General features: G+C 55.6%; 4 protein-coding genes and 1 long non-coding RNA gene across 9 annotated transcripts; 2 read left to right on the top strand and 3 right to left on the bottom strand.

The window, feature by feature from the left end:
• The first annotated feature begins 256 nt into the window (after positions 1-256).
• Positions 257-5,316, top strand: ATG4D (autophagy related 4D cysteine peptidase). Of its 2 annotated transcripts, XM_074260398.1 has the most exons (11): positions 257-447; positions 587-961; positions 1,337-1,420; positions 1,523-1,696; positions 1,783-2,101; positions 2,182-2,246; positions 3,432-3,562; positions 4,330-4,408; positions 4,475-4,551; positions 4,635-4,754; positions 4,826-5,316. In XM_074260398.1, exons 2-11 carry the CDS (start codon positions 640-642, stop codon positions 5,006-5,008), a joined length of 1,554 nt encoding a protein of 517 aa, XP_074116499.1. In that variant the 5' UTR covers positions 257-447; positions 587-639; the 3' UTR covers positions 5,009-5,316. The 2 variants fall into 2 exon arrangements, with proteins under 2 accessions (XP_074116499.1, XP_074116494.1); XM_074260393.1 differs by lacking the exon at positions 257-447 and having other exon boundaries at positions 491-961.
• A 204-nt stretch (positions 5,317-5,520) lies between these two features.
• KRI1 (KRI1 homolog) lies at positions 5,521-15,463 on the bottom strand. 2 transcript variants are annotated; one of them, XM_074260370.1, is made up of 19 exons: positions 15,309-15,463; positions 15,138-15,217; positions 14,642-14,747; positions 14,408-14,519; positions 13,139-13,193; positions 12,797-12,846; positions 12,156-12,252; positions 11,966-12,043; positions 10,057-10,181; positions 9,796-9,922; positions 9,125-9,220; positions 8,580-8,750; positions 8,174-8,249; positions 7,976-8,073; positions 7,613-7,760; positions 7,358-7,488; positions 7,193-7,257; positions 6,325-6,420; positions 5,521-6,218 (listed from the first exon to the last, which is right to left on the bottom strand). In XM_074260370.1, the coding sequence occupies exons 1-19, from the start codon at positions 15,400-15,402 to the stop codon at positions 5,786-5,788; spliced, it is 2,238 nt and encodes a 745-aa protein (XP_074116471.1). In that variant the 5' UTR covers positions 15,403-15,463; the 3' UTR covers positions 5,521-5,785. The 2 variants fall into 2 exon arrangements, with proteins under 2 accessions (XP_074116471.1, XP_074116481.1); XM_074260380.1 differs by lacking the exon at positions 15,309-15,463 and adding an exon at positions 14,823-14,882.
• Positions 15,464-16,017: 554 nt separating this feature from the next.
• Positions 16,018-18,417, bottom strand: CDKN2D (cyclin dependent kinase inhibitor 2D). Of its 2 annotated transcripts, none has more exons than XM_074260429.1 (3): positions 17,968-18,417; positions 17,354-17,527; positions 16,018-17,190 (listed from the first exon to the last, which is right to left on the bottom strand). In XM_074260429.1, the coding sequence occupies exons 1-3, from the start codon at positions 18,319-18,321 to the stop codon at positions 16,828-16,830; spliced, it is 891 nt and encodes a 296-aa protein (XP_074116530.1). In that variant the 5' UTR covers positions 18,322-18,417; the 3' UTR covers positions 16,018-16,827. The 2 variants fall into 2 exon arrangements, with proteins under 2 accessions (XP_074116530.1, XP_074116540.1); XM_074260439.1 differs by lacking the exon at positions 17,968-18,417 and adding an exon at positions 17,821-17,904.
• A 337-nt stretch (positions 18,418-18,754) lies between these two features.
• On the bottom strand, positions 18,755-26,962 carry AP1M2 (adaptor related protein complex 1 subunit mu 2). Of its 2 annotated transcripts, none has more exons than XM_074260418.1 (12): positions 26,787-26,962; positions 26,169-26,325; positions 24,196-24,263; positions 23,949-24,079; positions 22,624-22,771; positions 22,294-22,420; positions 21,384-21,526; positions 21,204-21,275; positions 20,714-20,872; positions 20,181-20,306; positions 19,549-19,624; positions 18,755-19,296 (listed from the first exon to the last, which is right to left on the bottom strand). In XM_074260418.1, the coding sequence occupies exons 1-12, from the start codon at positions 26,826-26,828 to the stop codon at positions 19,274-19,276; spliced, it is 1,272 nt and encodes a 423-aa protein (XP_074116519.1). In that variant the 5' UTR covers positions 26,829-26,962; the 3' UTR covers positions 18,755-19,273. The 2 variants fall into 2 exon arrangements, with proteins under 2 accessions (XP_074116519.1, XP_074116511.1); XM_074260410.1 differs by having other exon boundaries at positions 21,384-21,532; positions 26,787-26,960.
• Positions 19,399-20,422, top strand: LOC141538721 (uncharacterized). The gene is made up of 3 exons (XR_012481112.1): positions 19,399-19,496; positions 19,849-19,932; positions 20,313-20,422. It is a non-coding gene; the product is annotated as an uncharacterized LOC141538721 (long non-coding RNA).
• Positions 26,963-27,408: the final 446 nt, after the last annotated feature.

Below are 27,408 nucleotides of genomic sequence, written 5' to 3'. Positions count from 1 at the left end.
CGCGTAGGCTCCCCTTGGCCGTGGCCCCGCGTAGGCTCCCCTTGGCCTTACTCCCGTCCCAGCCTCTCAGAATCGCCCAAGTCCCGCCGGACTCGGGTCGGCAGCCGGCGCACGGCCACGCACGGACCCCAGCTAGAGCCCCGCCCCGCCCCAGACTCCGCGCCCCGGGAGGTCCCCAGGCCGGCCCCTCGCGTCCGCACCCCCGGCGGCCGGGTCGGGGCTCGGGGCAGGCCCGGGGCGGGGCCTCGCAGGACCCGGCCTTCCGGGAGCCGAGCGGCGGCCGCTAAGATGGCGCTGGCGAGCGCGGCCGGAGCCGCCGGAGCCAGGGCCCCCACGAGAGCCAGAGGCAGGCGCGGGGCTGCAGCGGCGGCCGGGCTGGGCTCCGAGTCCGAGTGAGCCGCGGCCGGTTCTTCCCGCTCCGGTCCCTGCCGGGGCATGAGCGCCCAGGTAGAGGGGGCGGGGCGGACCCGGCCCGCGCGGGGCGGGGGAGGGCGGAGGAGGAGGGGCCCCGGGACCCCGGGAATGCCAGGCAGCCCTCGGACCCATGCCCCGGCCCTGGGCCCAGCCGCGGCTCTCCCGCCCACAGCCCTGCGGCAGCTGGGCAGAGCCGGAGCCCGAGCCGGAGCCGGACCGAGGCCCATGAATTCCGTGTCACCCGCCGCCGTGCAGTACCGGAGCGGGAGCCAGGACGATGTGTGCCGCCCCGAGGCCAGGAAGCCGCCGCGGGCCCCCGGAGCTCGGGGTCCGGCGGCCGGAGGAGGGTCCGGATCCGGGTCCGGAGGTGGCGGCGCAGGCGGAGGGGGAGGAGGAGGTAGAGGAGGTGGAGGAGGCCACAATGGCCTAGTGGCAGGAGCCGGAGCAGCTGCTTCGGCCCCCCCAGGTCCTGCTCCCCCCAGTGAGCCGGACGAGGTGGACAAGCTCAAGAGCAAGTTCCTCTCTGCCTGGAACAATATCAAGTATGGTGAGGACGGGACGCGGGGGGAGGGCACAGAGTGGGGTGGCACTGGAGAGCTAGGGCGGCCCTCTGGGGAGCTGCAGGGGGGGCTGTGCCCACGGCACAGGGGCACGAGGAGGCTGAGTCCTGGAGGGTGAGGACTGGGAATGTGGGAGGATTGAGTGGGTTGGGAGGAGTCCCAGGAGAGACTGGGAGGGAGAGGCAAGGAAAAGCTGGGCACTTGGGTGCCGGCCCCTGAGGGCAGTCCTGCTAGGTAGGTACTGAGACTAAGAGCGGGAAGCCCCCAGCTTTCAGTTACCTGCCTGCCAGGGACAGGGCTGGCTGTCCCTCTGGGCCCCTGCTTCCGGTATTTCCCCTCCAATCCCTCTCTCCTTCCTTGAGGCTGGACTGTTCGAACCAAGACCAGCTTTAGCAAGTTGTCTGCAGTGCACCTGTGTGGCCGTCGGTATCGCTTTGAGGGGGAAGGTGAGCCTGGGAGGGCCGGGGAGTGAGCCGTCCAGACCTTGTGCCCTTTGGGTAGAGATCAGGGGTCCTCTGTGGCCCCTGCAAGTAGGTCCTCTCCTCTAGGCGACATTCAGCTGTTTCAGAGGGACTTTGTATCTCGCCTATGGCTCACCTACAGGAGGGACTTCCCTCCCCTGGAGGGGGGCAGCTTGACCTCAGACTGTGGCTGGGGCTGCATGCTGCGGAGTGGGCAGATGTTGCTAGCCCAGGGCCTGCTTCTGCACTTCTTCTCCAGAGGTGAGGCTTCCTGGGAAATTCTGAGGTGAAGAGGAGGGATGGGGATGAGTGCTTCTCCACTGGCCTGACCCTCTGCCCTCTGACAGATTGGACTTGGTCAGAAGCTATTCTTCACCCAGGCCCCAGGGAGTCTGAGCTCCTCAGAACCATGTCTCCTTCTCGGGCCGGGGCAAGCTGGCAGCGGGTTCCCTCGCCAGCCTTGGGCCTAGGTCGGGCCACCTGGACCACCAGCGGGCTGAGCCCCAGGGAGTTTGAGCAGGAGGAGCAGCACAGGCGCATTGTTTCCTGGTTTGCTGATCAGCCTGGGGCTCCCTTCGGCTTACACCGGCTGGTAGAATTGGGCCGAAGCTCGGGCAAGAGGGCAGGAGACTGGTATGGTCCCTCTGTGGTGGCTCACATCCTCAGGTGAAGTAGTCACTGGTCTGGGAGGCAGAGGTGGGAGCTAGGGCTTGTGCTGGAGCTCAGGGCTGCTCTCTCGTCCTCAGGAAAGCCGTGGAGAGCAGCTCAGAGGTGGCCCAGCTGGAGGTGTACGTTTCTCAGGATTGTACAGGTGAGGGGCCCCCAGGGGCCCAGGCAGAGACTATTTTCCCATTGCTCACAACCTCTCGTGGTAAGAAGAGTGTGACAGTGAGAGTCAGGGACCAAGGTTTCTAGAGCTGAGGCCCTACTCATCTTTCTGGGCTTGAGCTTCCCCATCTTTAAAATAAAAATGACAATTCAATTCTTCAGCCATCTTTTAAGCCCGGTACAAGGCGCTGAGGATCCAAAGATGAAAAACTACATAGGTCCTGCCTTCCTGCATAGATCTTAAACTCTCATGACTGTGACATGAGGTCAGGAAAGCAAAGGGTCAGATTGAAAAAGTTTGAGTGATAAGGAGCCATATGAAATAAGGCTCGAAGGTCAAGGCCACATCATTGAATGGATTGAAGAGGGGAGAAACTAGAGGCAGGGAGATTTCAAGATTCCAAGTTTGAGAGGTGATGAGGGCCTGAGCTAGGCCTGTGGAATTGTCAGGGTAGGGCCAGATAGGAGGAGGATTGGATAGGGTTCCAGGGATAGGTCCTGATTGGATTCAACAAGTCAGTTCCAGGTTAGGCCACTGAGGAGAATGGAGCCATCCATGAGCAAAGAGGCAAGGAAGTTGTAGGGAAAGTGAAAATCTTAGAATCCAGACAATCTTAGAAGCTAGCGCATTCCAGGATCGTGGTGAACGAGAGCAGGAAATTCTTCCAAGAATCAAAAGTTCTTGGGCCTTTACCAGGACCCTGAAAGGAGCATCTCTGAGTAGGGAAACTAGAGAGCCAAGGAGATAAAGCTGTCCCTTCTCAGAAGAGGCCCTGACTCAGAACCTGTTATTCTCACTTTATGCCTAGTCCAAGCCAGCTTGGTTATCTAGTTCCCCAGCTTCAGGCTGATTAGAAAGGGATAGGGACGTGGAGAAGGGAGGCCTGATAAGGAGGGAGGAGACAGAAGTCAGTCAGCTTACAAAGCTGGGCAGCTACAGACTGTTCATTTGGCAGAAGCACACTCCTAGTAGTAGAGATCGACTTTGCATATTTAATAAAACCTTAGAAATTAGCTGGACCCACCCCCTCATTTTAGAGAGGAGAAAAATCTATCCAGATTCTCACAGGTAAGAATGACAGAACCGACATTTGGCCCGAGTTCACTCCTGCCCCTTCCCTCCTATCCCATTACTGTTGCTTCTCTAATGGTATTCATGTTTTCTCAGTCTATAAGGCAGATGTGACCCAGCTTGTGGCCCAGCCAGACCCGAGCACTGAATGGAAGTCCATTATCATCCTGGTGCCAGTGAGGCTGGGTGGGGAGACTCTCAATCCTGTGTATGTGCCCTGTGTCAAGGTAGGAGTCCTTGGTAACTCTTTGAAGTGGTTTGGGAGAAGGGTACTTGGGTCTCTGGGGATCCAGCATCCATCCAGTCTGCTCTGTCCCCTAGGAAAGCTGTCTCTCATTTTTGATTTTTTGGAAGTCAACTGGGGTTAAATGACTTGCACAGCTAATGAGTATCAGAGGCTGGATTTGAACTCGGGTTCTCCCATTTTTTGTTTTTAAACAAAACTGTTTCAGTACCATTACCTAGCTTTGGATCCTCTCTCCTGGGCCATTGTCTTCACCCTCCTCGAGTCCTGATGTCCCATTTTCATTAGCATGACATAGTGCTAGCCAGTCACACTTGCACTATTGGCTACTAGAGTGACTTTCTGGTTCCTGGTCCTTTCTCCTGCGCCATAAAAGGAGGGGACTAAACTAGGTGATCTCTGAAGTCCCTTCCAGTTCTCATTCTGACTTTGTAGGGTCAACCATGCAAGCCCCAGAATCAGAGCAGGAGCAGAAGGAGTGAAGTGGCTGGGGCACCCCACCCTGGGACACTTGTTGGCTGCGGGACGTTGGGCATCTTACTTAGCCCCGGTTACCATAAGGGCATAGAGTTAGAGCTGGAAAGGACCTAGAGGCCATCGTGTTTTTACAGATGAGGAAACTGAGGTCTGGAGGAATGAGAGTTCTAGCCCAAGGTCACAAAGGGATCTTTTCCTGTTGCACAGTGTGCTCTCACAGTCCCCTGCAGGAGGAAGGCCGGCCCTGAGCCCTGTCTCTTCCCCTTTCCCCAGGAACTCCTGCGGCTAGAACTCTGCATCGGAATCATTGGTGGGAAGCCGCGGCACTCGCTTTACTTCATTGGCTATCAGGGTGAGTGGCGCCTCCCCTCCCTGCCCCCTGGCCCACCCCCTGCCTCACTGCCTGCTTCCTCCACAGATGACTTTCTGCTCTACCTCGACCCCCACTACTGCCAGCCCTTCGTGGACACCTCCCAAGAGGGTTTCCCCTTGGAGGTCAGTAAAGTGCTGGGCCAGGGCTGGGGCCGGGAGGTAGGATGGCGCGGCCCAAAGGCCTAAACGCTCCTTCTGGCTTGCAGTCCTTCCACTGCACATCTCCGCGGAAGATGGCCTTCAGTCGGATGGACCCCAGCTGCACCATTGGTTTTTATGCTGGCAACAGAAAGGAGTTTGAGCTGCTGTGCCTGGAGCTGACCCGGGTGAGCTGGCCCGGCCTGGGCTGGGGGGGCAGCGGACGCCTGCAGCCCTTCTGACGGAGGCTTTCCTGCAGGTGCTCAACTCTTCCTCGGCCACAGAGAGGTATCCCATGTTCACACTGTCTGAGGGCCACGCCCAGGAGTACGGTCTGGAGGAGGTCTGCTCCCAGCTGGCCCAGCAGAGCCTCCGGCTGCCCCAGGCCGGGAAGCTCAGCAAGGCCAAGAGGCCCAGCTCAGAGGACTTCGTGTTTTTATAGCAGGGACAAGGGGAAGCGGCGTCTGTAATATATACGTACATACATATATATATTTTTTATTTATATACACGTGATGGAGCTGCCCTGCAGATGGAGGGGGTAGCGATATTCTCAGGCTCACTGGGGGTTGGGGCTGATTACTGATCCCCAACACCTTTAAAGCACTCCTGCAAGACTGTGATTCTGCTGTAGCAACATGTTTCCACTGGAAATCAGCCTGGGCTGGAGGGGGGGGGAATGGGAGGGCTGGGCTCTCCCTTCCCTTTGGCTGGGTTGTGGCCCAAGGGTGAAATTAAAGCTCTACTTGTTAAGTGTCTTGAGTGCATTGAGCGGCTTCCTAGGGCAGGCCATGGGCAGAGGGCAGGAAGTCTGCTGACAGACAATTGTGCTCTTTGGGACCAGGAGGAAGCCTGACCCTTCTGTCCAGGCAGCTGTCACCAAAAAAGTGACCCAGCCCCTCCCAGGACCACTACCTTCCAGGCCTAGAAAACAGCATCACAGAGACTTGAGAATTTAGATCTTTGAGGCCATTTGCCGATTGTATATTCTTAGCATCAAGAATTGAAAATAACTTTGGAGGTCATTTAGTTCATCCTCATTAACCAAGAAGGGAAATGGGGTGCCAAAAAGAAAGGTCACACAGGAAGAAAGCTCTTGGCCCAGACTTGCCCAGCAGGTGCCCCTCAGTCATGGTGTTATATAAATCTACTTTTACTTGACATTTCCAGCCCTCCCCTCCCCCCAAAGGCAGCTGTGGGGACCGGAGAGCTGGGATGCTCAGGCAGTGGCCTGGGCCTGGGGCCTGGCTCGGGCCCGCTTCTTCCGTTCCCGGCCTAGCTGCCGGTAGTGCAGCCTCTTTGCATTTAGCCCATAGGCCTGTAATCTCTGGTGGCTGAACTCAAAGCCTCCCAACTTCACCCGGGGTCCCAGAAGTCTCCCTTTCTTGTTCCGAAGACTCTTCTTGGGTCTTGGAGATGGGGCCACCTGTGGCCCAGATAAGGGCCCAGTCCCATCTGGCTTCTCCTGGGTCTCCGCAGCAGCAAGGGGGGCTGTGCTTTTGGCTTTGGGTACCAGGAAGTCCTCTTCCTCCTCCTCCTCCTCCTCCTCCTCCAAGGTGCCCTCCAGCTTGGGCTTCTTCCGGCTCTCATCCTGGGCCTCTGATCCTTGGCGTTTCCTGAGTGGGTGCACTGGATCAGAAGTCTCCTCAGTCCTGAAGAGAGAAAGAAGCCCACGGTTGCTCTGTGGCCCTCAATCAAGAATGGGCCCACTGCTGGATCCCCCAAATGCTGGGCTCAAGACTGGCCCATGTGACTCACAATTGGGCAAGAGACTGCAGGATCTGCTGCTTCTTCCGAATGTTCTTTGCCTTCAGGTTGTACTGCTTCTGTTCCCGCAGCTCCTCCTGCTCCGATCTGCAGAGCCCAGACCCATTGGGCCCCATCAGTCAGGGCTCCGACAGCCCCCCAGGCTTGAAAGGCTTTTAGTAATCTGCCCTTGCCCTCTCATAAGACCTATTCTCAAGCAGCTTACAGCCTATTTTAGGAGGTGGCCAACTCGGTCACAGGAGAAAAGGAGAGTCCAGGGTTTCTTAGCCCATCTCAAAATAATGTTACTGAATGTGTAAAGTACAATACACAGGATTACAAGGGAAATGCTTATCCAAATGTGTTAAAGGTTCACGAACCTTAGATTAAGAAACTGGCTCTGGACCAAAAGCATAATCAAAAAGCTAAGAGGGGGTTGGGGGGGCTCATTTTCAGCCAGGAGGCTTGTGGAAGGCTCCCTCCCTCAGAAGTGGGCTTTAGAAGGCAGGGGGTCTGGAGAGTTACTCCAGCTATGGGGAGGGAAGCCAGTGTGAACAAAGGCCAAAGAATGCAGGAAGGAGAGCCGGACAGCCAGGCTGAAACGCCATCCGTGCGGGGCTGGGGGTGTCCCCCAAGACTTCTGATGAGAGGTGCGCATGAGAGGTGGAGAGCCGAGAGACGGGACTGGTGGACAATCATGGCAGTAATCCAGGGGAAAAGAGAGGAGCCCAGACCTGGGCTGGTCACAGGGCACAGAGGGGAGGCAAAAGTGAGAGGTGCAGCAAACGGGCTCAATGTGGGACAGAGGGAAGAAGCAAAAGAGTTCGAGGGCCCCACAGCCGCCCACCTGAGCATCAGCGCCCCCGCGCGGATGCCTCACCTGTACATGCAGGTCTTCTTGAGGGAACACCAGCGATTGAGCTCCTTGTCATCCGAGGCCAGGATCTGCATGGGCAGAAAGGAACACTTGGTGTCCCACGGCTCCCACAGCCTCCCTGGGTTGACAGAGGGAGGGAGAAGGGGGTGGGCCAGGGAGCTCAGCTACCTCCTCTGTGGTCAGGCCAAAGTCGCAGGGCACGACAGAGCGATACTTGAAGCGACAGGGCAGGTCATCGATGATGTCCTCATAGTCCAGCCTGTAGTACTCGTCCAGGTACTCTTCGAAGGTCTTGTTCTCTAGCCAGACAGAGCAGGGGCCCTTTCAGAGGTTTGGGCCTAGGCCTGGCCCAGGGCCCAGCCCTCCACGGGTCTCTGCCACCCAACATCAGACAATCATGGGAAAAATTACTCTGGGTCTCACCAGGGTCAAAGACAGGTCTGTCCTGGCTGACAACTTCAGCAAAGTGGGACTTCCGCCTCTTCTTGCCGGTCAGTGGTACATCCCATTTTTTTTTCTTCTTCTTCCCACTCCTGACAGATGGTTGACTGGGGTCGTAATCTGCATCCATCTGCCAGAAAGGTTCATGTGGGTCACAAGAGGCTTGGGGGGGTGGGGAGGGCCCAGACGAGATCACATAAGCCAGAGGGATAGTAGCGGGGAAACAGGGAGACCGGCCCAGGATGGGGCCCAGCCCAGGAAGGGGGCTCTGGAATCTGTCCGGCCATCTTGCCTCTCTGCGGGAAGCACGGGCCGCTCAGACCCAGGGGGTCAGGGAAAACGTACAATGAAGTCGGGGTCCTCACAGTGGGGCTCCGCTGTCTCCTCCTCTCTCCAGGCCTCGTCCTCCTCGGCCCCTGTCCACGTGTCCCAGTTCCATTCATCTGGTTTGACAGAAGAAGGAGAGGGGGGTCAGCTGCTTGGTTAGCACCACACCCTCCAGGGTTTGGATGGAAGAGGCCAGAGACTCAGCGAAAGACTCACCATCAAAGCCCTCCTCCTCCTCAAACTGTGGCTTCTCCTCCTCTCCAATGCCGTAGTACTCCTCTCCAAAGCACTTCTGCAAAAGGGGGAGGGGGAAGGTCAAAGAGCACACTGACCATACGGAGGAGGAGCGCTGTGCCCAGCACAGGGTAGGGCCTGGGGATACTTAAATATGGCAGGCATCCATCTCCTCAGTAATCACAAGGCAGGTTAATTAGGGTTCCTCGGGGTCTGAGGGGGAGGCTGGAGGCCCAAGGAACCAGAGCTAGAACCCATCCCTGAGCCCAAAGGCAAGGGGCAGGCCTGGCGTTTAAGCTGAGAAGGCCTAGTCAGAGCCGATCGGCCTGGAGGTCAGTCCAGGTGGCCCGTGTCAGGCTTAGCCCAGAGGCGCAGGGCCGGGCCTCACCTGCATGAGCTGGTCATGTGTGGCGGGGTCGAAATCTCCCTCCAGGTCAGCCTCCTCGAAGGCCCCGGCCTGGTTGCCTGTGATCTCCCGCAGCTTCTCCAGTTTGTCTAGAATCTCTCGGCGTTTCAGGTTTTTCAGCTGCTTCAATTCTTCCTGCTTCTTCAGCTTCTCCTGTCAGAGGGAGGAAGGCTGCAGACCCCATTGCAGCTCCACCCCCCACCCCACCCCCTGGGCTCCTGGTCACAGGCCTAGTGGGGAGGGGTTTCTGAGATCCCTTAGTCCAGGGCTTTCTGTGCCCCATGCACCTGAGACATTTTTACATGATCCAGGTACATAAAATAAGTAGACATGAATCAAGATTTCACTACTCCCACGTTCAAGTTATGAGATCCCACCTGAGGTCATGACCTCCACTTAAAGAACCTTTGCTCTAGTCCACGCCCCTAATTTTACAAACAGGGAAAATGAGGCCCAAGGTGCACACTTTCCCCTCTGGAAGCAGGGTCTTTCCACTGTCCCCCAGGGCAGCCCCCAGAGCTCCTTACCTTCTTCTTGCGCTCCCGGGTGGCCTCCCGCTTTTCCTTCCTCCGCTCATCCTTCCTCCGCACAGAGGAGGCAATGGTCCTGGGGTAGGTCTTTACCTGTAACGGAGGAGGAAGGCCACAGGCCTTGAGCCACATCCAGGGGACCCCGGCTCTCCTTGCTCTCCCCCTCCAGGAGGAAACGCTTAGAGTTACTTGGAGCTAGGTGGGAAGGGACAGCATGGAGCAACAATTCCCCCCAACAGTGCTTTGCTCACAATAACCCTGGAAGATGGGCACCACACGTTACGTGTGAAAAAAAGCTAAATTTCTTTGGGTTTAAGACCTAGAAAGGGAACTTCTGCACTTCTACAATGAATAGGAGTCTCAGGGGTTGCTTGCAGGAGGCAAAGTTAAGTGACTTGCCTGCAATCAAACAGCCCAGCCACATCCAAGGCAAGCCTCACACCTGGGCTTTGCTGACATTTAATACCCCAAGCTCCTGCCCAAGCCTCCCGCTTTATAGGAAAGAAACCCGTGCACTTGTCTGAGAACCGGGGCTTCCCCGTCTAGTCACCAGAATAGTAAACACTGTTCAGCTCCTGTGTGCATGAAGCCCCATAGTGGGAGAGAAGGGGGCCAGACAAGGGCTCATGCCTCCCTAACAGCCACTGACCAGAGCTCAGGGCCCTCACCTGCTCAGCATCCGGCTCCTCGAAGCGGAAATTGTACTTCCTCTCAAAGTCCTCCTGCTTTTTCAGGAAGAGCTCCCCCTCATCAGAGGAATCATCCACAGCCAGCTGCCCTCCAGCACCTGGAAACCTGGGAAAAGGAGGAAGCAGGCTCAGCCCCTCTGCAGCTGGCACAGAGATCCAAGGCCCCATGCCAGCCCCCTTGCTTCTCCCCAACCACATTCCACCGCTTTAACGAAGGAACAGGGAAAAGCTGCCGCTCACCCTTCGTCCTCCTCCTCTTTTTCCTCTTCCTCCTCTTCCTCATAGCCTTTGTTCAGAATGTAATCTCTCAAGAATTTCTCCCCATCATCCAGTTGAGGATTGCTCCAATACTCTCTGAGGTGGGTCTGTGGATGAAGAGGACAGGAGCTGAACCTGCTCTGCCCAGAAATTCTTCAGGGAGAAGAAGGGCTGCCAGGCCATGGCTGAGTCCCTGCACACTAAGCACATTTGGGGACAAGGTCTGGCCCTTCAGCACGGCCCCAACATCCAGACAGGGAGAGATGCATCCTGACTTTTAAGGGAAGCACGTGTGCTGTATTCCCCCCAACAGAATCACTGTGGATGTTTGCCCTTGTTTTTGATGAGGACCAAGAGCATCAGGAGGGATGTCTGACTTGGGAAAGGCAGAACTACACAAAGTCAGCCTCATGCTCTCTCCCAGAGACCACCCTCAGGATGCCTGCCCACGGCCAAGATGCAGCGGATGGCCGTGTCTCTGACAGAGCTCCCAGAGAGGATTCAGACCCCAGCCCTGAGAACACAAGGCTCTCACCCGCCCACCGCTCCGGGGGGAAGGGGGAGGAGTGTTCCTAACAGATCTGGGGCCCACCGGGCATCCTAACCTGGCTGGGCCTGTCTGCTGAGACCTCTGCCCTGGGCTGTGTAAGCCCCACCTTCATGGAGCCCTGGGTGAAAACCTGTGCCAAGCGAGGCCCCCGAGGGATGGGTGGCCCTGAAGGGTGCTTGGCTACACTCCCCTTCCCCCACACTGAATAAAGGCAGGCAGTGGCTGCTGCAATTTTTTCATTGAATCCCCACTGCCCAGCAGAGTGCCTGACACACAGTGGGTACTTAATGCTCACTGCCCACGGGGTGCCAGGTTCCCAGGCTGAGTAATCTATGGCCCAGCTTCTGAAACTGTGGTTTACAGCACCATGTGGGGTCTCATAACTTAATGTGGAGATTGCAAAATTATTACTAAATGTGTGATTTCTTGCCTATTTTGCATAATGCTATACCTAGGGTGGCATAACAATTTCTCAGGCAAAAAGGGGTATTGAGTAGAAAACGTTTAATAAGCCTGATTTATGAACCCCTTCATCCTCATGAATACCTCCCATGTCACCCTACTCTCCCCCTACCCCCTTCCTCAGGCATGGAAGCCTCAGAGACCCTCTGCCCATCCAATAAATCAGCTCCAGGCTACCTCCCCACCTCCGAGTCACTCCTTCCTCTCCACGCACTGGGCCACCAATCTAGTTAAGTTACTCACTGATCCTCCCCGGACCATTGGGATGTCCTGTCTCAGAGTTTCCCCATCTACTGCCCACAATCCATCCTTCAGGGGAGCCAAAGGCATCTCTAAGACATGCACCTGACCTCCTCAATTCCTGCTTAATGGTCTCTACTGGGTATGGGGCTTGAAGCATAAAACACCAACTCCTTGGTCCAGCACCTAATACCCTTCAGCATCCTACTAATTGCTTCCTACTGGCTGATGCTCCATCTCTGCCCTCCAAATGTTTGCCCAGAGTGCCCGTCTGTCTGAGCTCTGAGACTCTGTCCTCATCCCAGCCTCAGCTCGGGCTCCACGTCCTCCCAGATCCTCAGCTGCCAGCCTTCGGTGCTCTCAAGTCTTTCTTTAGACAACTACTAGGGCTGAGTGACTTGTCCTGGGTTACACGGCGAGCACGTGTCTGAGACTGGATTTGAATTTAGGTCCTCCCGCCTCCAGGGCCCGTGTGCCACCTAGTAGCCCCTCCCTCTCTTTTCCTGCCCAATGTGTCCTCCCAGAACTCCTCAAGGAAGAGGACGCTGATCAGTTTTTCCTTGTACCTTCGGTGCCTTGTGCAGAGAGAGTCTACAGGTCTGTTGAACTGAACGAAATTAAAACGAAATGCTTTCTCACCAGCTCCTTCAGGTCCTCCTTGTCTTCAGTGTCTTTCTGCCCCTTTAACCAGTCTACATAGTCAGCCTCTTCCCGAGCCTGGAAGGAGAGGCAGAAGAATGAAGGCGGACCTGAAGCCATGCCCGTGGAAGAGCTCTGCCTTCTCCACCCGCTGCCTCCCGGGACGGGCCCTGGCTGGGCCCTCTCTCACCTTCTCCTCCTTGGTTTTGGTCCGTTTCTTCAGCAGACTGGAACCACCCTCACCCGCACTCTCCTCCTCATCACTGTCTGCGACAAACTGCCGGAAGCTGCCTCAGAGAGATGAGACCCAGTCCGGTGATGTGGTCTACCTGGACCCCTAACTCTGTGTCTCTCCCGTGGCCCGCCCCACAGACCCGGCCTGAGCAGGTCAGGAGGGTTCACAGAGGGAGGGGGGCCTACCCTGGATGCCACATCCTTATCCTGCTGAGGTTCTGCAGTAACAAGCATAAAACTGAAAAATGATTTTCTTTTTTAAACATCCTAGGGACTAATTGGTGTTTAACCAAGCTCTTAAAAAGGCTTTTTAATCCTTTGGGGCTTTTCTGTTATGTGATGGGGGGGACACAAAAAGGAACATTGGCAGCCCGTTTCATTCAGGGCTTAAAACCAGATGTGGATGGAGAGAACGGAACATGAGGAGGCCCTTCACGCGGCATTCGTGCCCAACAAGCCCAGAGGGGCAGAAATACTGGCTATGTCCAGCTCCGACTCGGAGTCCTGCAACTCGAGCCTCTGCTCGGCCTTTTACTGGGCCCTCTAGGCTCCACCTGGCCTCTCCCAAAGCTTAACCCATCTAGATCACAAATGTACCTCTCTTTGAGGCGCTTCTGTTCTTCAATGTAACTTCTGGAGGTGGTTTGCTGGGTAGGAAAGAGAATGGCGGGCTGTTAGGGCAGCAAAGGCCCCCTGGGACGCTGCTGTGAGCCCTTCCCCTCCCAGACACACAGCTCCCCCTGCTGGGACCAGGCCCCCCCTTCCACCCTGAGGAAGGAGCAGCAGGGAACGGCTTCATCTCCCAGGCTCATTCAGGGACAATGTTGAAAGGGATGGGACCCTTACACATCAATCACCCAACCAAGAAGCATCTCTTATGCCCCTACTGTATGCCAGATGCTACACTACACGCAGCAGCCACAAACACCAGGTGTTTACCCGATGCTTCTGCCTTTCAGCTTCCTGGTCGGAGTCCTCCTCGTCTACGTACTTCCTGCAGGAAAATCAGGGACACCAGTGGGTGCGTGAGGACAGTTTTCCCTCCCCGACTCCGTAAAAGGACCCCGGCCAAAGCCACTGAACATCTGTAAGATCCTTCAGGGCTCCAGAATGGATTTACAGCAAAACTCTTTTAAAACTCAAAGGAACCTAAGAAATCACTTTGCTCAATTCACCCATTTCACAGATGAGGAAGTTGAAGCTTGAAGAAATAAAATAATTTGCCAAGGTTACAAGTACATTCTCATGCTGAGACCTGAGCCTTGGTCCCTAACTCCACACCTAACTGCCTCCATGGCAATAATTCCATTCTGAGGGCATTTTATCATATCTTAAGTAGCAGGGGGTGAACCGGGAAGACCCAAGTTCAAATCCAGCTTCAGACACTTGAATAACCTGGGCAAGTCACTCAGGCAGTCTGCCTCAGTTTCCTCAGCTGTCATACGGGGCTGATACCAGCGCCAGCTCCCCAGCCTGCTGTGAGGACCAAAAGTACGGGGCAGGCAGGTATCACTGCTGATTTCCTCCATCCCTGGGGGTTTGGTGAGGCCCCAGGCCACCCCCAGCAGCACAGAAGGTAGGTGTGTCCTCAGAGGCCAAATGAATGGGAGGGGGGGCCTGGAAACCAGCCCTCCGCCTAAGGCCAGACTGCCCGGGTCAAAGTCTGCAATGTTTACACAGTGCTCCCAGGGTCAGATGTGACCTCTCTCCTGACCCTGGGCCGGTCCCTTAACCCAGCCTGCCTCAGCTTCCTCCTCTGTACAAGGAGCTGGAGAAGGACTCCCACATCCTCGCCAAGAAACCCCCACCCGGAGTCAGGAAGATGGGGCCCAAGGGAAACTGACTCAGGCGGGGGTGGGGAGGTGGGAGAAGCCGGTCAGAGAACAGTTTTATGAGAAAGAAAAGCAGACAAAGGACCACGAGGAAGGCCAAGAACGAGAGAAATACCGGCAAAGGCGGCCCCATTGCCCTGGAGAGCACCGAGTCTGACAGAGGAGGGAGGGCACCCCGAGAGGCTCCAGCCGCTCTCCCACCGGCCCGTCTCTCGTCCAGGCTCCGAGCATCACGCCCAGGTCCTAAAACTGCCTGCGCTCCCTCTAGAATGTCGGTGCCCAGCACAGCGGCGGCGCCTAATAAATGCTTATTGGCCGCGGTGATGGACAGGACCCTGCCCTGGGCTCTGGCCCTCCTTCCCCGCCGGGAACTCACCCCTCCTTCTCCAGAATGACCTTCCTCTCGTAGTCCTTTAAGTACATGGGCTTTTCTTTCTTCTTTTTCTTCCCTTTCTCCGGGGGTTTCCCGTCTTCCTCAGAGGAGGATCCTACGATTCCGCCAGAGAGACACTGAAACCCCGCGGCCCCATCTCCCCTCCCGGTCAGGGGAGCCCCGCGGTCCGGCTCGAAGTCCGCCCGCAGCCTCCCGCCCGTCACCGCCCCCCCGTACCCGGCTCCTGGTAAAACGTGGCTCCGGGCTGGTAGATCCGGGGGTCCTTCTTCTTCAGCAGGGACAAGGTCCGGTAAAAGCCCCTGTCCAGCTCAGGGTCAAAGTCCTGCAAGGCAGACGCAGCGGGAGGGATGAGAGCGGGAGCCCGGGGAGGCCTCCTCTCCCACGGAGAGATCCTTACCTAGGGGGTCATGGGCGGGGGTCCTCCTCAACCAACTCATCCACTGAGCAGTTTCTCCCACTGTAGGAAGCAGGAGGAAGGGACGGATGAGTAGGGGACGTGGAGGGGATGTCCGGGGAGACATGGGGGCTGGGGGCCTGCGTGGGGACACGCGGGAGGCGCCCGGTGGGAGACGTTTCGGGGGGAGCGGGAGGTCCGAACGAGGGGTCGGGGCGACGTCCCTGGCCGGGTCCCAGGGAGGAGGGGAGGGAAGGCAGCCCCACGTGGGCAAGGAGGCGGGGCCAGAGGCCGGTCCTGACGCGGGCGGATGCTCACCACCCGCTCGTCACTGGAGTCGGAGCCGGAGCCCGAGCTGGAGTCGGTGCCGCTGCCGCGATCCCCGTACCGGTCCTTGACTGGGGCGGGAGAGAGGAACGTCAGCGCGGCTCCCGGGCCGCTCCCCCGCCCCCCGCTGGCCTCCTGCCACTGCGCATGCACCGCACTCACGCTTCTGCAGCTCCTCGCGCTGCCGGTAGCGTCCATACCGCGCCGCAAAGGCCTCGTTCACCCGCAGCTCGCACTGTCCGCGCGGCTCAGGCATGGCGGCCTCCTGGAGACTGGGCAGGCTGGGGAGGGAAGTGAGCGTTCCGCACTGCGCCGGCGCGGACTCCGCCCCACCAGGAGATCTTAAAGGGGCAGACCGGCGGCAGCCCCGCCCCTCCCTCCGCCGCACTCTCTCCGCCCCTCCCCCCTCGCCTCCTCCTGCCCATCCCGGGGGGCCTGGGAGACCCGAACCCCTCCCTCAGCCTGCGGGACCAACTAGCTGCTGGAAGAAGAAATGCTCTTCTGAACTGGCTGGTCCCGAGGTACGAGATGCGGACTTAGGTGCGGGGAAGTCCTGGCCCCTCCCCAGCGCCACTCGGAGGGCACAGCTGGGGGCTCTTGCTCCATTCGCGGTTTCCTGTCACCCTTCCGTTCCCGATGCCCAAACCACTGCCCCACCCAACCCCAGCTGGACCCTGGGAATCACCAGCCCTCCCCCACCGCCCCCGGGGCTAGCCACCTCCCTTCCCCCGCGCACATACTCTCTGAACTCCGTCTCTGGATGCTGCATAGAAGACAAAACCCCGAAATCGAAGCCCCTCCCCCACTAGTACTCCTTTCCTCGATGCTGATTCCCCCCCCCCAAAAAAAACAGGCGGCCAAAGCTAGTTCGTCAAGGAATGCTCAATATTAATTTAATGATTAAAAACATTAAATTACCACACAACATTTCTTCAGAAAGCATAATAAATAGAATCTTTTAAAAACTCTGTACAAGAGGCTGGAAAGAGGCCTTCAACGAAAGATAATGGAACACTCCACCCGCCACCATTCATTTTGTTCTCCCTCAAATTCAATTGTGTTCCTGGGTTTGCAAAAGGAAGTAGTGCCCTCCTCTCCCCTAGAGCCCCCCTGAGGTGACTCTGCCAAAAGATAGCTGCTTCTGGGAACCTAGAAATCCCCTGAGGTGTGGGGGTGGGGGTGGGGCGGAGAGAATAGGAGGGAAAGAGGAGCTCCTAGCCCCTGTGGACCAGGCAGGAGATGGAGAGCGCCAGGGCATTGCCCCAGTCCTCAGAAAGGGCCCAGAGCCCGCACGAGCCGGGCCGGCTAGACGGGAAGGGGCGGGGGCTGGAGAGCAGAACTGAACCGTTTATCGGGCCACCTTCCCTGTTGTGTCCAGGAGTGCTGGACTGCCTCTGCTTGCCCCTTGGCTCTCCGCAGCCCTCCCCTGAGTTTCACATCACACCGAAGGGGGAAAATAACCACACAAATAACACCAACAAACCATAACTTGGGGTAGGGTGGGGGCGGGGAGGAGATGGACCTTCAGCACTCGGGTAGGCATGGGATCGGGAGAGAATAGCCCCTCTCGTCCTCCCAGAGCCTCCCCCAAGCCTTCCCGCTTGTTTTTCGGGGCTTCCTGGGGCTACCCCCACCAGTGCCGAACGGCATCCAGCTGTCCTGGTTGAGAAGGGCCCCGCATTCACAACGACGGAGTAGGGAGGTGCCTCTCCAAGATCCGCCCCAACTGCCCGGCTCCGCACTGCCGAGCCAGCTCCAGGGGCGTGAGGCCCCCGGCGTCGCGGTGCTGCAGATCGGACTCCGCGGCCAGGAAGCTGACCACAGCGGCGTGACCCTCGCGCACGGCCAGGTGGATAGGCAGCGCTCCGGACCCGTCCGGAACGTTCACGTCAGCGCCGTGCTCCACCAGGATCTGCAGAGTGTCCAGGAACCCCGTGCGCGCGGCGTCGTGGGCCGGGGAGGTGCCCGACCCGTCCTGGACGTTGGGGCTGGCTCCCTGCTTCAGAAGCTCCAGGGCGATGGGCGAGCTCCCGAACATCATGACCTACGGAACCGCGACAGGGACAAGGTGTGGAGAGGCTCTGTGCATCCAGGCCCGAAGGATGGTGAGGTGAGCTTCCCCTTCCCTCCCTTCCTCCCTCACCCTCGCGCAGGGCCGCCGAGCAGCCTCCCCCCCTCCCTCGGAGCCTCTCCGGGCAGAAGCCCACCTGCAGGGCGGTCTTGCCGAAGCGGTTCAGGGAGTCGGGATGCACGAACTCCTGGTGAAGGAGGCGCCGCACCTCGGTCACATCTCCCCGGGCCGCAGCCCCGCTGAGCCGGTCGCCGGCGCTTATCTCCTCTAGCAACATCTCCGTCCCACAGGCCCGGCAACCTGGCTCCGACTGGAGAGAGAGCGCGCGGAGCGGGTCAGGCCGGGGGTACGCGCCACGGCCTTCCCCGGCAGCACCGCGGTCCCTCACTTCAGCCGAGACGAGCGCAGCCCGGCCTCCCAGGCCCCGGAGGCGAGCGGCGGGCCCCCGGCGCCTGGAGAGGTCCACAAGCAGCGCAGGGGGAGCCAGAGGGCCGTCCCCTCGAGCCTGCCCGACTCAGGCTTCCCAGCACCGGCTTCTCAGCCTCTCCGAAAGCCGGCGGCCTGCAACCAAATCCGGACCCCTCCCCAACGGGCTCCTCCCACCTGTCAGCCAGGATCTAGAGAGGGGGCTGGGAAGCAGCCCGGAGGTCCAATCCCGCTCCTTTTCCTACCGCTCCTCCGCCTCTGCAGCCCTGCCCGGCCCCCGCCCCTTGGGGGCCGGGCTCCCCTGGGGTCTCCCCCCGAACTCACCCTCCCTCCTCCTCCGGAGCGGGCGGGGTTCACTCTGAGCTCCGGCGGCCGCGGCCTCCGGAGAAAGGACGTGAGGGGGTGGAGCTGCGGCTCCCACGTGGGGCGCTCTGAACCCCGAGTATTTGTTTTCTTACGAATTGACACTTTGTATCGGCCTCCTCTGCCCGGCTCCCGACCCTCCGAGGCCCCGCCTTGTTCTCCGTCCCGGCCAATGGTGACACGTCTCCTAGGCGCCTTCGCAAGCAGGGGCCCACAGCGTCGCTCCTGATTGGCCGACGACCGGGCGACCGGCAGAGCCCCGGTAATGGCGGGGTTTTCAGTTTCAAATGCCAGCGGCAGGCGGGAAAGAGACATCGAGTAACTGACTGAGGGAGCGGTGGCAGGGTCAAGGTCGGAGCCGGTCCTCCGCGCCCTGGGGCCCGGACAGCGAGAGTGCCCCCCCTCAGCCCACCCCCGTCCCACCAGTGCTCGAGTCCAGGACCCTTCCCCAATTCGGCTGCTCCCTGCATTAAGACCACTACTCAGGACCCTTCCTCTGCCCCACCAATACCCGCACTGAAGACTTCCCCATTCACCCTCACATACCCCCGCCAGGACTCAGGACCCCTCCCCCAAGACTTAGAGGGGGACCCTCACCCCACATTAAGAGGCGCTTATTTCGGACCGTCCCCACCCCGGACCCGTGTTCTATCTGCCTCCTCCCATCAGGCAGCCTCAGCGCCACCCTCCCCCGCCCGGCTCCTTGGCTCCCACACTTTAACAAAATCAGATTGCTCCGTGCAGCGGATTGAGCGGGTCTCAACTTTCTTTAATCTTAAATCTAAAGCTAGAGAAAAACCCATTCTCAGAATCGGGGCGCTGGAAGGCACGGCGGGCGCTCCTGGCAAGGCACCGAGGCAGTGGGGGGGGTAGAGCAGTTCCCCCCCTTTACTTCATACATAAATAGGAAGGAGAGAGCCGGGGCGGACCCTATGTGTCCTAAGGGAGAATCCGCTCTGAGACAGGCTCCAGCTTTTGGGTCGTCTCCAGGCTCCGCCCCCATAAGGGCCTGAGACTCAGAGTCACAAGCCCACCTTCCATATACAGGCAAGGCAGACTTCCCGGACAGGGGCCGTAGGTGCCCCTCAGACAGAAAGGGCCGAAGCGGCCCCTAGCCCTCCCATTCAGAGACAGGGGAGAGGTTTCTCGGAATAGTCGGAGGAACAGGGGCGTCCGCTCTCACACACACACACTCAAAAAAATAGCTTTGGGCCGGGAAGTCCGCAGGGCAGGACGCCGCCTCCGGCGCTCCGGGATGGGTTCTTCTCTAGCTGGTCCGGAGCTGATAATCTACAGAAGAGCGGACAGTTGCCTTAGAGTGGTCATTTACAGTGGGGATTTAAAAACTCCTTTCCTCCCTCTGACCCCTCCCCGATAGATAGCTCCTGTCTAGGAAGACAGGGAAAGTGCCAGTGGTCTCCAGGGGGAGGGGAGCCGGACCTGGCCAGAGCCTCCTGGAAGCGTGGAGGCCCATTTACCTTCACTCTGTGGTAATTACCCATCGCTCTCAAGGCTGACTGCCCCCCCCAGGGGTCCTCTTACCGCCACTTTGGGTGATGTAGCGAACCCAGGGCAGGGCTTGGTAACCACTCTTCTCAATGATCTTCATGTACCGGACCTGTGAGACAGCCGTAAAATGTCTCAGCCACAATGTATCCAGTCACACTCAGTGGCCCATTCCCCAAAGTTTTCCGGCTCTTTCCGATCAATAACTACCTTCTCCCTCACACAAAACCGAGCGTTTTTAGCCAAAGTTTCTGGGGTTCCTGGGCTTTTTTTTTTTTTTTTTTTTTTTTTTTAACAAATTGTGATGATTTTGATGTAATTGTTTTCCTCTGTCAGCTAGGTGGCGCTCTGGAGTCCCTGAATTCAGACTCAGTTTGGGAGTAACAGTCCCCATCTTCCCGGGAGGTGGAGATCAATAAGGTAAGGTTGTATGGGGGCCGTCCGGCTCTGCGGGACCAACCTTGTCTAGGGGGACAAGGAGACCAGAGTGGCTCTGAATTTAATCCAAACCTTCCTCAGTGCGGGCGGTGCGCTGGCTGCCTGCTGCACCACCCCGCTGCCCCGTTTTTCTGCATGGGGGGCAGTGAATGAATGAGTATGGAAGTCACTGCCCGGGGCTCATCTTTCCCTTCTCCCCCCTTCCCGAGCTCCGCCTCCCTCCCTCTTACCTGGATCCCAGAGACAGTGAAGTAAGGAATCTCAAATTTGACAGAGATGGGAGGCCGGCCCTCCACCTCCTCCTTCTCCACGCTGGGTAAGCCAAAGTGGGCCCTCATCAGGTACTCCTTTCCCCCCTGGAGGTCGGAAGAACGCGCGGTCAGACGGACAGACAAACAAGCAGGGGAGGGGCGGGACTGTGCCCCGGGACCCCGTGCTACTGGGTAGAACACAGATTTGAACACTGGACCAGACCTCGAGAGAATCACCACCCAATCCCTCCAAGAAAAGAAATGAAACCGGGTCCCAGAGCCTCGTTCAAGGTCGCCCAGACAGGAAACAGCGGAGCTGGGATTTCCACAGGTGTCCCGCAGGAGCTTTCTGGTCAGCCCCAGGGGGTTCACTTTAAAACGTGCTCGTAGCCCCTCCCTCCTTGGGGTCCAGCCCGCCCAACTGCACCAAAGCTTAGGGAGCGGCTCCTAGTGCTATCCCCGACCCTCGCGCTCCGGCCCCGCTCCTCCCCCACTGCTCCTCCGGCTCTCACAGGAAAGGACTTGATGTTCCAGATAACCACGTTTTTCTCGGGCAGATACTTGGCGCTGCCCACACTGGTTTTGAATCGAGGGGAGTCTGCATCGCTGGGCACGGGGACGGCAATCTCCACACTGTTGGCCACTGACTGCTTCTTAAACTGCCCCTTTGCCTGGGGGAGGTGGGGAAAGAAGGCAAGATTCATCGGTTTGGGACATTTCTACATCCTTTTCCTCTGCTGGTCATCCCTCCAGGCTTTCCACCGCCCCTCCTCCTCCTCCTCCTCCATCCAGCACTCCAGGCAGGGCAATGTCTCCATGGCGGTGACCCGCAAAGCACTCCTCCATACATGACCTTGCTAGACCACCCTGCCTTTGCAGTTTTGCTCCCTACTTCTCCCACCCCTCCACCAAGCCAGACACCCTGTCCTTCAGGACCCAGCTCAAGCCCAGCACCCTCCAGGTAGCCTCCTTTCCCCAAATCCCAGAACTGGCTCTCCCTACCTTAACCATAATTTCCACACGGCTGTGGGAGAACTTCTCAATGACAGACTCGATCCAGATGAGTGGTTTTACCTACAGGGAGAGAGTCCCCAAAACACAACCTTAGGGCACAGGATTAAACAAGACCCTCCAAAAAACACCAGGGCTGGGGCCAGAGCCCACTTAAATGGGGAGACCCACCTGGGTATTGAGCCGGTAAGACATGAGCTCAAAGTCCCCATCGGGTGGGATGAAGGAGATGGTTCGATCATTGTCAAATCTAGAGAGCCGAACGCACTGATGGAACTTAACATCTTCCAGTTCCACAGACTTGTTTTTATTGCCTGAAACTCAAAGACGAGGAAACTTGTTTTAGTTGGACCACACCATCTGGAGCTGATTCAAAGTCATGTTACTTAGCAGAGCCTCAGTTTTCTCCTATGTAAAATGAGAGAGTTAGAACTAGATCAAGGTTTCTTAACTTTCTTGTGTCAGAAAGTCCTTTGGTAGGCTGGAAAAGGTGTAAACTTCTAAAATAACTCCTAAAACAATGTCATTAACAAAACATATAGGATTATGAGGAAATACATTATAGAAATATCTTTAATTATTAATAATCAAAATTAAAAAAAAAAGTTTACAGATCCCAAGTTAGGAATCCTAAGGTTCATTCCAGCTTTAATTTCAGTGCAATATGTTGAAAGTGCATCTAGTCTAAAATCTTTGTATTATTGGTAAAGCATCTGAGACTCGTAGAAAAGACATAATTTGCCCAAGTTCACATGGGGAGTCGGCAGAATTCCCAAGACTTGAACCCAGGCAGGCTTTTTGGCTCCACATAACCTTGATTTCTTCACTCAAGGATCACTCTAATGCCCCTAGTCATCCCCAAGGCTGGTATTCCCTGTTAGAGCATTCCAACATTCTGCAGGGTGTCCCTAAAACGTCATGCTCCCCAAATTCTCAGTAACTTCCAGCACAGGCCACTTGTGATAGCCACCCTAGCAACAGGCTCCCCAAGGGCTGTCCATAATACTCCCCTCTATGCTTTCCCCTTCAAGGACGGCCTAGAAACGAGTTCCTGGGGAGGAAGTGGAGCCCAGAAACTTACGGCCAGTGAGTTCAAAAAGCACCCTATCATTGAGGCCCAGTCTCAGCTCCGGCATGCCCGACAGGAACACCTTCAGCTTAATGGTGCCCACGATCTCGCTCAGCAGCACGCTGCCGTTGGCATTGACCTGAACCGATGTGGAAGGGATGTCAGCAGGGGAGGGGAGAGGACCCTGATGACAAAGGGCAGTCAGCGGGGGAGGGGAGAGGACTCCAATTCTCCTGGCTCCGCTCCCGAACAGCAGCACCACTGAGGGGGAGCACACCCTGTTCCACCCACTGATAATTCCTATCCCCACTGCATCTGCCCCTTGGCGTCCCAAGGGCTTACCAGTAGATTGACAGACTCAATCACATCAATGAAAACCTCATTCTTCTTATATTTGATGCCCTCCGAGCGCCAGGACACAGCATTGGTGACTGTTGGGGGCACCCGGGACTTTCCCGTCTCTAATTTGTTGCCTTGCTGGGTGATATACCTGGAGGAGGAAAGGGGAGGAGTCCATGTTCTTACTCTCTTCTCTCTACCTCCCCTCTGGAAAGGCCTCCAGCGCGGTTACCAGTATGATCTCACTTGATCCTCACAACAAGCCTGAGAGGTACTGTTAGCACCCCCATTTTACAGATGGGGAAGCTGAAACAGACAAGGTGATTTACCCAGTTACACAACTAAGTACTGGGGGCTAGATTTGAACTCAGCTTCTTGACTCTAGAACCCAGGCTTTGTCCACTGGGCTACCTAGTCATTGCCTTATAGTAGACAATAATAATCCTTGTTTGATTGCCCAGTCATCAATGTGGAGACTATTGGAGCTGGGATTTGAACATGACCCCCTTACTACAAATCCCGCTTTTTTTTTTATCCCTAGAATGTCCCCACTTTTTCCTACACTAACTCTGTGAGGATCTATAGTAAAATATCTCCATTTTGAAGATAAATCAATAATCTCAGAGAAGAGAAGTGGCTTACAAATGCCAAAAGACAGAGTGAGAACTCCAGTGCAGGCCCACCAAAAGGTAGCCTTTCTTTTCCCCAGGAGGTAAATCATAGATTGAAAATTGAGAAGAATTTTAGAAATCATCCCATTTTACAGATGAGGAAACTAAGGCCCAGGGAGGTCAAATCACTTAGCCAAGTTCTCCCAGACAGTAAGTGTCCATGCTGGAATAGTCTTTGGACCCCTAGATTTCCCACTTGTAAAATGAGAACTGAGGAGGTTGGAATTTATGAGCTCAAATGGCCCTTCCAGGGTACTAGCCCTGGAATAGGAAGAACCTGACTTCAAATCCAGCCTCAGACACTAACTGTGTGATCCTGGACAAGTCATTTAGCTGCCTCAGTTTCCTCATCTGTAAAATGACCTGGAGAAGGAAATGGCAAATCACTTCAGTATTGCCAAGGAAATGCCCTAGGGGACCACAAATAGTGGGTCAGGACAGAAATGACTCGAGAACAAAAGGTCCTTCAGTTATGGTATGTCTTGCTTCTACAATCAGCCTCCCCTGTGCTGGTAGAAAGAGCAAAGGGAGAAGTGCAGCTTATTAGGAACTGGAGAGCGGAAGAGCCCTGAGATCTTTTGCCAGAGTCTCAGGGAAATAATAGTTGTGTACGAAAGCCCCTAAAACCCGATGGGGCCCCAGCCCAGCTCCACTTACTCCTGGAGGATCTTGCTATCCGTGGTCTGTGGGAAGCCAAAATCCATGAGCTCATCCAGCAGCTCATAGACAATGACGAAATTGTCTCGGATGCTCTCCTCCTCGAGCTCCTTGAAGTACTCAGAGAACACCTGTAGGGATGTGAAGTAGATGGGGTGCGGGGAGGAGGGATGGTCAGCACCCTCAGGAGGACCTGATGGGGCCTTTTGAGGAGTCGGGGAAGGGAAAATGGGGGCAGAGTGCTCACCTCCACAGCCTTGTAGAGGAACGAGTATACCAGGGAGGCGTTGGCATTCTTGAGTGTAGTGGCCACCACTGTTGGCAATCTGGTCAAGGAAAAGGTTCCAGTACAGAGGGGTGGGGATGGGACAAAGCAGGAAAGTGGCCCCCCAGCGGGGTCCTACCACACACCACAGTTGGAGGAAGCTCCTGTCCAGCCTTATGTGAAGAAGTGCCCATTCAGGCTCCTGGTTGGGGTACTAAGGCTCGGTGGAAGAAGCACAATCAGGGGAGCTTGGATCTGAATATTAATTTGCAGCTGACTAGGGAGGCGATCCTCTCTGAGCCTTAGTTATGACCCTTCTCTGTAAAACTCAGGGAATTTGACTAGATGACCTCAAATTACTCTCAATCTTAGGAGCAAAAGCTGAAGGCTGGTTCAAAAGTAGGGGAGGAAAGAAGGTTTGGTGCAATGGAAAGAGTGTTGCATTTAGAGTCCATTTCATTGTCTGCTTCCAATACTTTTGTGTGACTCTGGCTACATCATTTTAAACATCCCATGACAAAAATGTATGGAAAATGCTTCATAACTATAAAAAGGAGTTTGAAGACCCCAAATACTTCATAACCATAAAAAGGTGTTTGATGACCCCAACTGCTTCATAAGGATAAAAAGGGGCATGAAGACCCCCCCAATGCTTCATAACCATAAAAAGGGTTTGACTATCCCAAGTACTTCATAATCATAAAAGGATTTGAAGACCCCAACTACTTCATAACCATAAAAAGGGGTTTGACTATTCCAAATACTTTATAACCATAAAAAGGGTTTAAAGACCCCAAATACCTCATATACATAAAAGGGTTTGAAGACCCCAAGTACTTCATAACTATACAGAGAGGTGTGATGATCTCAAGTAATTCATAATCATAAAAAGGAGTTTTGACTATCCCAAATACTTAACTATAAAAAGGGGTTTGAAGACCCCAAATACTTCATAACCATAAAAAGGGTTTGAAGATCTCCCAAGTACTTCCTAACCATAAAAAGGGATTTGACGACCCCAACTATTTCATAACCATAAAAAAGGATTTGAAGACCCAAATACTTCATAACCATAAAAAGATGTCTGATGAACCCAACTACTACATAAGGACAAAAAAGGGTTTGAAGATTCCACGTACTTCATAACCATAAAAAAGTATTTGGCTATCCCACATAATTTATAAACATAAAAGAGGTTTGAAGACCTCAAGTGCATAAGCATAAGAAGGGGTTTGAAGACCTAAATAATAATTTGAAGACCCCAAATACTTTATAAAAAGGGATTTGTTGACCCCAACAACTTCATAACCACAAGAAGGGGTTTGATGATCTCAAATACTTGATAACCATAAAAAGGTTTGAAGACCTCCAAGTACTTCATAACCATAAAAAAGGATTTAACTATCCCACATACTTCATGAACATAAGAGATTTGAAGACCTCAAGTGCATAAGCATAAGGGGTTTGAAGACCTAAATAATTCATAACCATAAAAATAGGTTTGAAGACCCCAAATATTTCATAATCATGAGGTTTGATGACCCCGACTATTTCATAACTATAAGAAGTTTGAAGACCCCAAATAATTTATAAAAAGGGATTTGCTGATCCCAACTACATAACTATAAGGGGTTTGAAGACCCCAAATACCTCATAATCATAAACAGGAATTTGAAGACCCCAAATATAACCATAAAAAGAGGTTTGACTATCCCAAGTACTTCATAACCATAAAAAGGGATTTGATGACCTCATGTACTTCATAACCATAAAAACTATTTTATAACTATAAGAAGGGGTTTGAAGACCCCAGATTAGTGGTCCTAGGTCTTGGCTGGAGGGTCAGGCAGGTTGGGCAGACAAGGTCATAATCCAGGACAGAACCCAGAGGCAGCTCTAGCCTGCTGCCCTCTATCTCCTTTCCTGTCCCTAGGTCCTAGCAGGAGGAAGGATGCAGTAAAGGTTGCTATATTTGATCCACAGGAAGTGCACCCTGCCATGGGTCAGCAGTGGAGTCAGGGCTCCCTCTTCTTCCTTTTGCATCAGCAGGGGCATGAAGTGGTCAATCTCTGCCATGTTCACATCCCCCTTGTAGTTCCGGGAAATCAAGGGCTGGTCAATGGGAGAGAAGAAAGGGGGTGAGGTCCTTCCCCAGTCTAACACCTCCCCCCTTCCTTAGCAGTCTCGGCACTTTCATCCCAACCAGGGGAGAATCTGCCTGTCTGCTCACCTGGGATGGAGGGAAGGAGGACCTGAGGGCTCTCCAAGGGAATGGGGCTAAAGAGAGGAAGGCTCTCTTCCCAGGGAACTCTCTTTCTTCCCCTTTCCCTCAGGCGGGCCAGCCCAGCTGTCCAACATCTGGGCCAGTGATGGGCCCAGGAGGCTGGTTACCCAGGATACCCAGATTCTTTCCTCCAGCCAGAGAAGGGACGTCTGGGCCCTGCTGGGACTGGACCGCGGGTACAGCAGAAGGCAGCCTGTCTGGGAATTGCCTGCACCCCTCCCCCCACCCCACAGGTCTTACATGTTCAGGACTTTCATGCCCCAACCCCCGGAAAGCAACTCTTTCTCACCTTCCCCTTCATGTCCAGAATAAAGACCGCAGAGGCAGACATGGCGGGGGCAGGGTCTGGACAGAGCAGAGGCCTTGCTAGGGACGGCGGGGAGGAGATCTTCAGTGCTTCCTCCTTCCTGCAAAGGCAGCGTCACCTCACCCAGGTAGGAGCTCAGGTCCAGGTGAGCGGCTCTTAAAGGGGAGGTGACCCAGGTGAGCAACTTTTTCTGCCGACAGAAATTCTCCTCCTCCCTGGGGCGGGGTTGGGGAGCCAGCCCAGGGTCCTAGGATTTTGAATAGGGAGGGGCTTCATTTTTTTTTTTTTCTTAGTTGAACTTCCTCCTTTTTTTGATGGGGAAACTGAAGCCTTGAAAATCGGGAAGTGACTTTCCTAAGGTCACACAGCAGTGGAGTTGGTCTTGGTAGTCTTGTTTTCCTCCGATTTTGACAAATTTAGTGTCCTTTCACTGTAATACATTCCCAAGGAGGAGTTAAACAGGCTAAGAGGTGTAATGGGTATCAGAGAAAAGTTCCTCTGGAAAAAAAAGCAGCCAGGCAGAGAGCTGGAGCCAGAGTCAACTTCTGGACAGCTGGCTGGCTGCCCTGATGTCCTAGGAATGTCGGAAGGAAAGGATGTTGGG

Source organism: Sminthopsis crassicaudata, chromosome 1 (genome assembly GCF_048593235.1).
Source record: "Sminthopsis crassicaudata isolate SCR6 chromosome 1, ASM4859323v1, whole genome shotgun sequence".
Lineage (NCBI taxonomy): Eukaryota > Metazoa > Chordata > Mammalia > Dasyuromorphia > Dasyuridae > Sminthopsis > Sminthopsis crassicaudata.
The sequence above is the reverse complement of the archived record's forward strand: the minus strand, read 5'-3'. Positions and strand labels throughout refer to the sequence as shown.

Excerpts from the sequence above, each read along its gene's own strand:
- ATG4D (XM_074260393.1), top strand. The coding sequence starts at position 523 with ATGCCAGGCAGCCCTCGGACCCATGCCCCGGCCCTGGGCCCAGCCGCG. Across the intron at positions 1,421-1,522 it reads GTATCGCTTTGAGGGGGAAG|GCGACATTCAGCTGTTTCAG; the intron begins GTGAGCCTGGGA and ends CCTCTCCTCTAG. Across the intron at positions 4,755-4,825 it reads TGTGCCTGGAGCTGACCCGG|GTGCTCAACTCTTCCTCGGC; the intron begins GTGAGCTGGCCC and ends GCTTTCCTGCAG.
- KRI1 (XM_074260370.1), bottom strand. The coding sequence starts at position 15,402 with ATGCCTGAGCCGCGCGGACAGTGCGAGCTGCGGGTGAACGAGGCCTTT. Across the intron at positions 14,520-14,641 it reads CACGTTTTACCAGGAGCCGG|GATCCTCCTCTGAGGAAGAC; the intron begins GTACGGGGGGGC and ends GCGGAATCGTAG. Across the intron at positions 8,751-9,124 it reads CCCGGGAGCGCAAGAAGAAG|GAGAAGCTGAAGAAGCAGGA; the intron begins GTAAGGAGCTCT and ends TCCCTCTGACAG.
- CDKN2D (XM_074260429.1), bottom strand. The coding sequence starts at position 18,321 with ATGTCTCTTTCCCGCCTGCCGCTGGCATTTGAAACTGAAAACCCCGCC. Across the intron at positions 17,528-17,967 it reads GCTCCGGAGGAGGAGGGAGG|TCGGAGCCAGGTTGCCGGGC; the intron begins GTGAGTTCGGGG and ends CTCTCTCTCCAG. Across the intron at positions 17,191-17,353 it reads TCGGCAAGACCGCCCTGCAG|GTCATGATGTTCGGGAGCTC; the intron begins GTGGGCTTCTGC and ends GCGGTTCCGTAG.
- AP1M2 (XM_074260410.1), bottom strand. The coding sequence starts at position 26,828 with ATGTCTGCCTCTGCGGTCTTTATTCTGGACATGAAGGGGAAG. Across the intron at positions 22,772-23,948 it reads GATAGCAAGATCCTCCAGGA|GTATATCACCCAGCAAGGCA; the intron begins GTAAGTGGAGCT and ends TTCCTCCTCCAG. Across the intron at positions 19,625-20,180 it reads TCACTGTCTCTGGGATCCAG|GTCCGGTACATGAAGATCAT; the intron begins GTAAGAGGGAGG and ends GCTGTCTCACAG.